Source organism: Trichosurus vulpecula, chromosome 7 (assembly GCF_011100635.1).
Source record: "Trichosurus vulpecula isolate mTriVul1 chromosome 7, mTriVul1.pri, whole genome shotgun sequence".
Taxonomy (NCBI): domain Eukaryota; kingdom Metazoa; phylum Chordata; class Mammalia; order Diprotodontia; family Phalangeridae; genus Trichosurus; species Trichosurus vulpecula.
The window spans coordinates 118,712,094-118,721,812 of NC_050579.1; the positions used below are offsets into that span (position 1 = coordinate 118,712,094).

Sequence of the window (9,719 nt, forward strand, 5' to 3'; positions counted from 1 at the left end):
ATTTGTCCCTTGGGTCATTTAAAAGATGCAGAAATCTTAGTGGAAATGTATCATGGGAAATATGAGATTGAAGAGAACAGTTATATATTTTGTGGGAAAAAGAATAAAGAAAATGAAGCTAAAATAATGATAAAATCACTCTCTAAGATTTAACCACAGTGTTGGAGATAAGATTTTGATTGTCTATTGTTTTCTTTTTTGATCTTGTATGACAGAAAATATTCATTCACAATTTTTTTAGCATAAATTTTATTATTCTGGTAATAATTGTATGTTAAAAGTTTGATAGAATTCTCCCATAAGTCCATGAGGACCAGGAGTTTTACTTTTGATGGTTTATTGTAATTCATTTTAAACTAATTCGACTTCCTCTTCTGACATTGGATTATTTCAAATATTCATTTTGTCTTATATTAGATTTAGTAGTTTAGGTTTTTGAAGGTATTTGTTTCTTTTGTGATTTTATTTGCTTTGCACATAATTGCATGGTAGGTTCTCATAATGATTTTCTGTTTTTTCTAATTTTGTTGTTTATTTACTTTGTTCATTTGTTATTTTAATTTGATTTTTATGCCCCCTTTAAAAACCAACCTGGTCCCAGATGTATCAATTTTATTCATCTCTTTAAAGGAACTACCCTCTTGTTTTAGATATCATTTTTATAACATGTTTGTTTCTAGTTTATTAATTAATTTATCTTTTAATTTTTAATATCTCCTCTTTTGTGCTTACTTTGAGTTTGTTCTTTTGTTGACTGTCTATTTTAATGTCTATTTAGTTAATAAATACCCTTATTTTTTCTATTTTATTAATTTATTTTTAGGGATATTATTTTTACTCTGACGACTGCCTTTACTGCATCCCAGAATTTTTGGAATACTACTTAAATGTTATCATTTCTTTGTTTTATTTTCTATGATTTTCTCTTTGACACACTCCATTTTGGATTTGATTATTAAGTCTCCCTTTGAGCCTGTGACTTTTGTTTTCAGTTCCTGTACTGATTACTCTTTTTATTGCATTGTAGTATCTAAAGGATATCTACTATTTCTGACTTTTAAAAAAGAGTATCTGAAAAGTCTTAATTCACTTTTAGGTTCTAAAGCCTAAAACTGCACTAAATTTTTTGTAGATATCCTTTTTTTATTTGTTATAGTTCTGGACACTAATACATGGTAATTTTTTTTGTAAGTGTTCCGTATGATGCTAAGAATATCTATATTCTTTAGCCATTCCATTTAGAATACTGCATAAGTTTTATAGCTCTAGACTCTCTAGCAATTAGTTCAATTCTATATTTCCTTTTATTTTATTTAACATATCCCAAACTGAGAGAAATTATAGTCCCCTGACAATATTCCATTCAGTAGTCCATCTCTGTCTGTCTTCTTGTAGTTCTGTTAATATTTCCTTTATGAATTTAGGTGCTGAGGGATTTAGATTGCATTGCTATTGACTTGTTTTTAATGGTTTCTTTCTGTACAACATAATTTCCTTGTTTATCTTTTTTTATCTTTTGAATGTTTGTGGGTGTTTTTTTTAATGGCATAATTGCAACTCTGCCATTTGAGGATTCATAGTAAAATGTTTCTAGCCTCCAATTTTGTTCTATGAATACCTTTATTTTCTGAGTTTCTTCTTTTATGAAACAGATTACAGGATTTGTTTTCTTATCTAGTCTATCAGTCTTTGTTTTTATTAGGTTGTTTATTCAATTTTAAGGTTAGGATAATTAGGTTTATATTTTTCTTTATTTGTCTCTATTTTTTTTCCAAATTAGAATGTTTTTCACTTTTCTTCTGTAAAGAAAAAATTTATATCTTCAGTTATTTAAGCTGAATTCAAATTCTTCTTATTATCAAGCCCTTACCTTCAACCATTTTTTATTACTTTCCTATTAAATAGGTTGTTTGCTTTTTCTTGCTTTCTTTTAATTAGTTATTTGATTTTTCTCCTCCCTCTTTTTTGTCTCAGTAAAGCAATGAAGTAAATTTCTCCTTTTTTTCTGTTGTCAAAATGCCAAGATAGAAGCAGGAAGAAAAGAAGACAGTTATCCTTTCTACCTTGGGGGAGTTAGGAGGGCAGTGTCCTGGAGCTCTGGAAAATCTGCATAAAATTTTTTGGCCCTCTCTTCCTACCAGAGAATAAGTTTGATTTTTTTCCTCTTATGGGTGTGTTCACAGTACCTTATTATAACATTTGGGTATGTTTATGGTACTAAAAGATGAAATATGTTGATATTCTACAATACAATAGCTAGATAGAATTTGTGAGTTTCTAAACTTTTTCTGTGTTCTCTGCTCTCTTTCCCTTGTCATCTCCAGCTTCTACAAAACTCCCCCCAAATTCCCATTTAATTTCTTATGCTGACCCATAATATATGAAAACCACAACGGGGAAGATTACAATGTGGAAGAGATAATTATGTGTGTACACACATACACATACACAGACTCTCTCTTTGCATATATATATATGTATATACGTATATACATATATATACACACATATATACATATGTATATATACACATATATAATACATACATACATATATACATGTATATTTGTAGAAGCTCTTTTCATGGTAGCACTATTATTATCTACATTTTACAATCAGGGTAACTGAGGAATTCAGAGGCTAAGTCAACTGCACAGGGTCACATAGCTGAAAAGTCTGAGAGGAGATTTTAATTCAAATCTTCATCACTCCATAGTGTTCTGCCTACAATACCACCTAATAATTTCATGGGATCATAGTCCAATGGTACTGCCATTGAGATAACATTTACAATAAAATATTTTAAATATTTAATAAAGTTTACTATTAATACTTAATACTATTACTTTACCAAAATAGCTTGATTAATTTTTAAACTTATACTTTCATAACAATTTTATTCCAATTCTAACAAAATGAAAGTTAATGAAAAGGATATGATTGCTATCAATAGTAGTTTTCTAATTAGAAGAATATAGTTGTTAGCTCACTTTGTATGATGTATGATGCTCCACAGCTTTCATTTTCCTATCTCAATTCAACAAATATTTATTAAGCACCTTAATTATTGCAGGTTCATTCTATCTGCTTTTTCCTATGTGCTTATAGTCTCTTGTAAGTAAAAGACAAAACTGCCTTGTTTTCCCAGATTGGCTTTGATAATCACATTTTCATTTGAAAAAGTTTCCCTTATCATTTATATTTTCATTGAAAATAGCTTTACAATTCTGCAGGAGGAACAAAACTATGTTTTAAACTTTGATAATATAATATAGAATGAAGATCAGGACTCTTCAATGTAAGCCAGGGTCAAGAAAGCTGTGGTTTTATATATATATATATATATATATATATATATATATATATATATATATATATATATATATATACATTTAGCATTTGGTTATTGATATTGAGGTTACTTTTTAAGCATATACTGCTTTATTTTTTTACTTTAACATTTTTTCCAATTACATTTAAAGATAGTTTTCAACATTCATTTTTGTAAGGTTTTGAGTTCCAAATTTTTCTTCCTCTCTTCCCTCCCCATCTCCAAGACTGTAAGCAATATAATATAGGTTATACATGTACAGTATGCTAAACATTTCCTTATTAGTCATGTTGTGAAAGAAGAATCAGAACAAAAGGGGAAAACCACAAGAAAGAAGAAGTAAAAAACAAAGAAAAAAGTTAAAATAGTATGCTTTGATTTGCATTCAGACTCCATAGCTCTTTCTCTGGATGTGGCTAGAATTTCTCATCACAAGTCTTTTTGGAATTGTCTGGAATCATTGTATTGTGCAATGTTGCTCTTGCTACACATGATATTCTCCTGGTTGTGTTCACTTCACTCAGTATCAGTTCATGTAAGTCTTTCCAGGCTTGTCTGAAATCCACCTGTTCATCATTTCTTATAGTACGATAAAATTCTATTACATTCATACCACAACTTGTTCAGCCATTACCCAATTGATGGGCATTGCCTCAATTTCCAATTCTTTGCCACCATGAAAACAGGTTCCATAAACATTTTTGTACATGTGGATCCTCTTTTTTTGTGATCTCTTTAGGATAGAGACCTAACTGTGGTATGGCTGGATCAAAGGGTTTGCACAGTTTGGTTGCATTCCAACTTGCTCTCGGGAATGGTTGGATCAGTTCACTACTCCACAAATTATTCATTAATGTTCCAATTTTCACACAGCTTGTCCAACATTTATCATTTCCCTTTTAAGCCATGTTAGCTAATCTGATAGATATTATTTTAATTTGCATTTCACCTATCAATAGTGATTTAGAGTATTTTTTCATGTGATTATAGATAGCTTTAATTTCTTCATCTGAAAACTGCCTGTTCATATCCTTTCACCATTTATCAATCAGGGAATAACTTTATTCCTATAAATTTGAATCACTTCTCTATATATTTGTTAAATAAGGCCTTTATCAGAAACAATGGCTACAAAAAATGTTTCCCAGCCTTGGCTTTCCTTCTAAACTTCGTTGCATTAGTTTTGTTTATGCAAAGATTTTTTTTTTAAATTTAGTGTAATAAAAAGTATCCATTTTGCATTTCATAATGTTCTCTACCTCTTATTTGGTCACATATTCTTCCTTTCTCCATACATCTGACAAGCAAACTATTCCTTGCTCTCCCTATTTGCTTATGGTACCACTGAGAAAATGGTACATTCCTTTCTATCCCCATTCAGTTTTCTTCAGAAGTCTATCATATGTAACTTTTCTAAAATTCTTTTATCTCCCTAACTCATTTCTTGCGTATTTTGTGGTTACATTATCTAGTTCTGAGAGGGGTAGGTTTAGTTTCCCCACTAGTATAGTTTGCTATTTCTTCCTGTAACTTACTTAACTTACCTAAGAATTTGAATGCTATAGCACTTGGTTCATATAAATTTGGTATTGATATTATATCATTGTCAATAGTCCCTTTTAGCAAGATGTAGTTTCCTTTCTTATCTTTTTTAATTAGATCGATTTTTGCTTTTGGTTTATCTGAAATCAGGATTGCTACCACTGTCTTATTTATTTATTTTTTACGTCAGCTGAAGTATAATATATTTTCCTCCAGCCTTTTACCTTTACTCTGTGTGTATCTATCTGCTTCAGATATGTTGCTTGTAAACAACATATTGTAAGATTCTAGTTTTTAATCCCGTCTGCTATCTGCTTTCATTTTATGGGAGGCTTTGTCCCATTCATATTCACAGTTATGATTGCTGTGTATTTCTCTTCATCCTATCTTCCCCCCATTTATACTTTTCTCTCTATTTTCACCCTGTCCCTCCTCACCAGAGTTTTGCTTCTGACCACCACTTCCTTCAATCTGCTGTCCCTTCTATCAGCCCACCATTTTCTTTCCCCTTTCCCTTCTAGTTCTGCCTTCCTTCTGCCCTCTCTTCTATCACCCCCACCACCACTTTCCTCTTTTTTTTTCTCTTTTTCTATGCCCAACTAAGTGTGTATGTTATTCCCTCTTTGAGCCAAATCTGATGAGAGTAAGGTTCAAAAAATGCTCATTCCCTCTCTTCTTTCTCTCTACTGTAATAGGCCCTTTGTTCCTCTTCATGTGATATAATTTACCCTATTGTGCCTGTCCCTTTCCTCTTCTCCCAGTAGAATCCCTTTTTTCACCTCTTAATTTTTTTTTTTATTTCATGACATCAATGTCAACTTATACCTATACCCTCTGTCTATATATATTTTTTTTAACTCTCCTAATAGAGATACAGTTCTCAAGACTTACAAGTATCATCTTCTCTTTTAGGGAAAATAGTTTAAATCTTATTGAATAACATGGTTTTTTTCTTTCCTTTTTACCTTTTATGGGTCTCTTGAGTCTTGTGTTTCAAGATCAAATTTTCTGTTGAGCTTTTGTCTTTCCATCAGGAAGGTTTGAAAGTCTCCTTTTTCCTGAATGTTCATTTTTTTTCCCCTGAAAGATTATGTTCAATATTGCTGGGTAGTTGATTCTTGGTTGCAATCCAATCTCCTTTGTCTTCCAGAATATCATATCTCAAGCCCTCTGATACTTTAATGTAGAAGCGGCTAAATCTTATGTAATCCTGACTGTGGATCCTTGATATTTAAATTGTTTCTTTTTGGGTGCTTGCAGTACTTTTTCCTTGACCTGATAATTTTGGAATTTGGTCACAATATTCCTTGGAGTTTTCATTTGGGGATCTTTTTCAGGAGGTGATTGATGGATTTTTCAATGTCTATTTTACCCACTGGTTGTAGGATATTAGGGCAGTTTTCCTTGATAATTTCTTGAAAGATGTTGTCCTTCTCTTTTTTTTTTTTAAATCATGGCTGTCAGGTAGTCCAATAATTCTTAATTTATCTCTCTTGTATCTATTTTCAGGTCAGTCATTTTTCCAATGAGCTATTTTAAATTTTCTTGGTTTATTTTTTGTTCTTTTGATTTTGTTTGATTCATTCTTAATATCTTATTATTAGCTTCTCATTAGCTTCTTTGCCCAATTCTTATTTTTAAGAAATTTTTTTCTTCATTTAGCTTTTTTACTTCCTTTTCCACTTGGCCAATTCTACTTTTAAAATACTTGTTTTCTTTAGTGGATTTTTTTTCCATTTGCCCAATTCTATTTTTAAGGAGTTTCTTTCTTCAGCCAATTTTTGTACCTCCTTCTCCAAGCTACTGACTCTTTTTTCCATAATTCTCCTGCATTACTTTGATTTCTTTTCCCAATTTTTCTTCTAGTTCTCTTGATTTTTAAGATCCTTTTTGAGCCCTTCCAAGAGGAATTTTTGGGCTTGAGACCAATTCATATTCCCCTTTGATGCTTCATATGTTGATATTTTGATGTTGTCCTCTTCTGAGTTTGTGTTTTGATCTTTCCAGTTGCCATAGTAGCTTTTTATGTGCAGCGTTCTTTTCTGTTTCCTTCTCTTTTTTCAGCTAATTTCATGACTTTTAAGGTTGAGCTCTACTCCTGAAGCACAGGAGGCACTTAGCTTCTTAGGCTGGGGGCAAGGGGCCTGGTCTCTGGCTTTCTACAACAGGGCCTCAGGTGCTTGTAGCTCACCCACTATGCTGGGAGTGGCCTGGCCTAGTCACGGTTTTAATGCTGGGGTTCCAGGGTGTACTATTTGCTTTCTGTGCAGGGGCTGGAGGTCTTACTGTTGGGCTGCTGACCCAGTACTGGGGGGACTCAATTGCTGATCTGTGCTGTGGCCAAGAGCTTCACACTGGCCTTACCAGACTCAGTCTGTGCTGAGCTGTGCATCCCTTTTACCCAAGTGAGACAGACCTTTCTAAGTCCCCCCTAGTCTAAGTCCTTGTCAGGCCAATCAGTAAGTGAAAGATCTTTCCCACCCATTGAATAGGCCTCAGATGGGGCCAACAAAGAAAGGCCTGATAAGAGGCAGGCCCATACCCTTCACCAATTAGGTGTGAGGCCCCAGGCCTATACCTTTGCTAGTTAAGCCAATGTGGGTGTGAAGTCCTAAGGGGAGTTGCTAAGATCTGAGCCAATGGTATGTGCACTGAGTTCTAGTCTATCAGATCCTGGCTAGGATTATATAAAAAGATAGCTCAGAACTGAGAACTGAGAACTGGGGGCAATAGAAAGGAAAGTGTCAGGATTCAGAAGCACACATCAAGAAGACACTGAGGCAGCAGACATTGAGGGAGAGCCAGCATCAAGAGAGATCACAGAGCTGAAAGTGCAGAACAAGAGAAAGTTGTGGAGATCAAGGAACTTGGAGTCAGAAGAGCTGTAGGAGAAAGTGCTGAGTGGAGAGTTGGGATTCCTGAGTGATTGTTTACAGGAAGGGGGGGGGGGATTGGGAGAGATTACAGTATGGCTTGGTTCTTTGCTGTAATACTTTGTTATAATTTCCTTCTTGCTACATTGAGGTGGGTTTACTGGTTTTGGATAATAATTATATTAATTGCTACTTTATGGAACTGGAATTATTGCTCTTGGATTGGATTCTCTTGTGTCTAAATAAATGTTATACTTCCTCTGCCTTCTGTCTAAAGCAGGGTTGTCCAAAATGCGGCCCATGGACCACATGAGGCCCACAGTTTGATTTATGTGGCCCGCCTACAAGCACAGAAGTTTATATAAATGCGTTAGTAAAGGAAGCCGAGCTACCACAGAGCTCTCACTAAAATAGCAAATTAAAATATATTGTCTATTGTTTCAATAAAAACCTAAGGTTGGACAGCCCTGATCTAGAGGATTTCTTATACTTCTCCATTCCAAACCTTTCAGGCATGTCCATGGTCATCTTTGAGGTAATGAATCTTCCCTTACTGCTACACTCCTAAGGTGTCTACAGTCCTAGGTGCGCTAGAAAATTGTTTCACTTCATCTCTCTGCAGATTCTGTCATTCCAGAATCCATTTAGAGTCTTGACTGGGGAGATCTTAAGCAACTTCATGGTTTCACTTCACCATCTTGGCTCTGTACCACCCCCTCCCCAATTGTCCCTATACTGCTTTATTTCCAGTTGCTATACTGTTAATATGTTGACTTAGTTTTTCATGCTTCCTGATTTTCCCACTCATTTCCTCAATTAATAGACATAGGAGAAAATATATCAAATTATTAAAATTATAAAAAGTATAATTACATATTTTCTATAGTTTATTATATAATCTAAATAATTATAGAAAATATACAATTAACAAGAAACAAATGAACATGGATCATTTTACATGTACTCTGCCAATAGATCCCCAATCAAGTGATCTGACATCATATTCTGTTGTTATATCTACATACAATAGGTAAATTCTAGAGTATTAAGAAGTCAGCTTTTTTTATTAAGGGAAGAGACTCAGAGAAGAGAAATAGCAGCAGTTGAGAGGGAAAGATCAGGAAGCTATTTTATAAATTTATAAATTATTCTAGTGAAACATCAATTCATACATTTCATAGTTATGGTTATGATACGTGTGTTTGTTACAAATTACAATGCATGGTAACTAAAAAGACAAAAAAAATACATCTTCATTCTTGTGATCAAATTGGGGAAAAAAATCATAAGGGGTTCTTCACATCATGAAAACTCAGTCAATAGAAAAGAGAAAGCTTTTTGCTATCTGTGCTTGTTTGATATTAAGTTATGTTTATGAGACCACTTGAACTTTCCCTGGGACACCAGAATGCCTTGAAAAGTATACAAAAATCGAGACCCTCCTGCCAGGGCTTGTACTCGATGCACCCTGGGCTTCCCCAGCTTAGGCTGCAGCCAGTCTTGAGGCCAGTCCCAGCCCCCCAAGCTCAACCTGCCCAAGGGCATGTCGTGGTCCTTGTACCTGAAAATGGTGGCAGCCAGCACGGGGGCCATGCTGGCTGGGGCAGAAGTGGTGCACAGGTACTACCAACCCGATCTGACCACACCTGAAGTGTCTCCAAAATGTGATGAACTCAAAAGAGAGCTTCTGGGTTTGAAAAGCGGAGAAGAGCAAGATCAGATTTCTCAGCAGCAGTGATCTACACGGTCAGCATCTGACCTTACTCCCTTTTTACACATATGGGCAGTCATTTTGCTTGTCCCGACACACTCAGGGTTTTCCATGAACATTAATAAATTCAGCTGTAATTGTGGGGAAAAAAAGAAAAATATACGAAAATCATTGTCTTAGAGAGCGGGAATCATGACCTTAAAACCACATTCTTGGAGGACCTAACCCAATGATTCACAAGATTAACCAATTAACATTGTGT

General features: G+C 34.2%; 1 protein-coding gene across 1 annotated transcript; it reads left to right on the forward strand.

Annotated features, from left to right (window-relative positions):
* The first annotated feature begins 8,260 nt into the window (after window positions 1–8,260).
* LOC118857613 (protein BRAWNIN-like) lies at window positions 8,261–9,484 on the forward strand. The gene is made up of 2 exons (XM_036768229.1): window positions 8,261–8,281; window positions 9,257–9,484. The coding sequence occupies exons 1-2, from the start codon at window positions 8,261–8,263 to the stop codon at window positions 9,482–9,484; spliced, it is 249 nt and encodes an 82-aa protein (XP_036624124.1).
* The last annotated feature ends 235 nt before the right edge of the window (window positions 9,485–9,719 follow it).

Bases quoted from the DNA above. Each gene is read 5' to 3' on its own strand.
- LOC118857613 (XM_036768229.1), top strand. From the start codon at position 8,261: ATGTCCATGGTCATCTTTGAG. The intron at 8,282-9,256 runs GTAATGAATCTT...TCTTGAGGCCAG, and splicing joins TGTCCATGGTCATCTTTGAG to TCCCAGCCCCCCAAGCTCAA.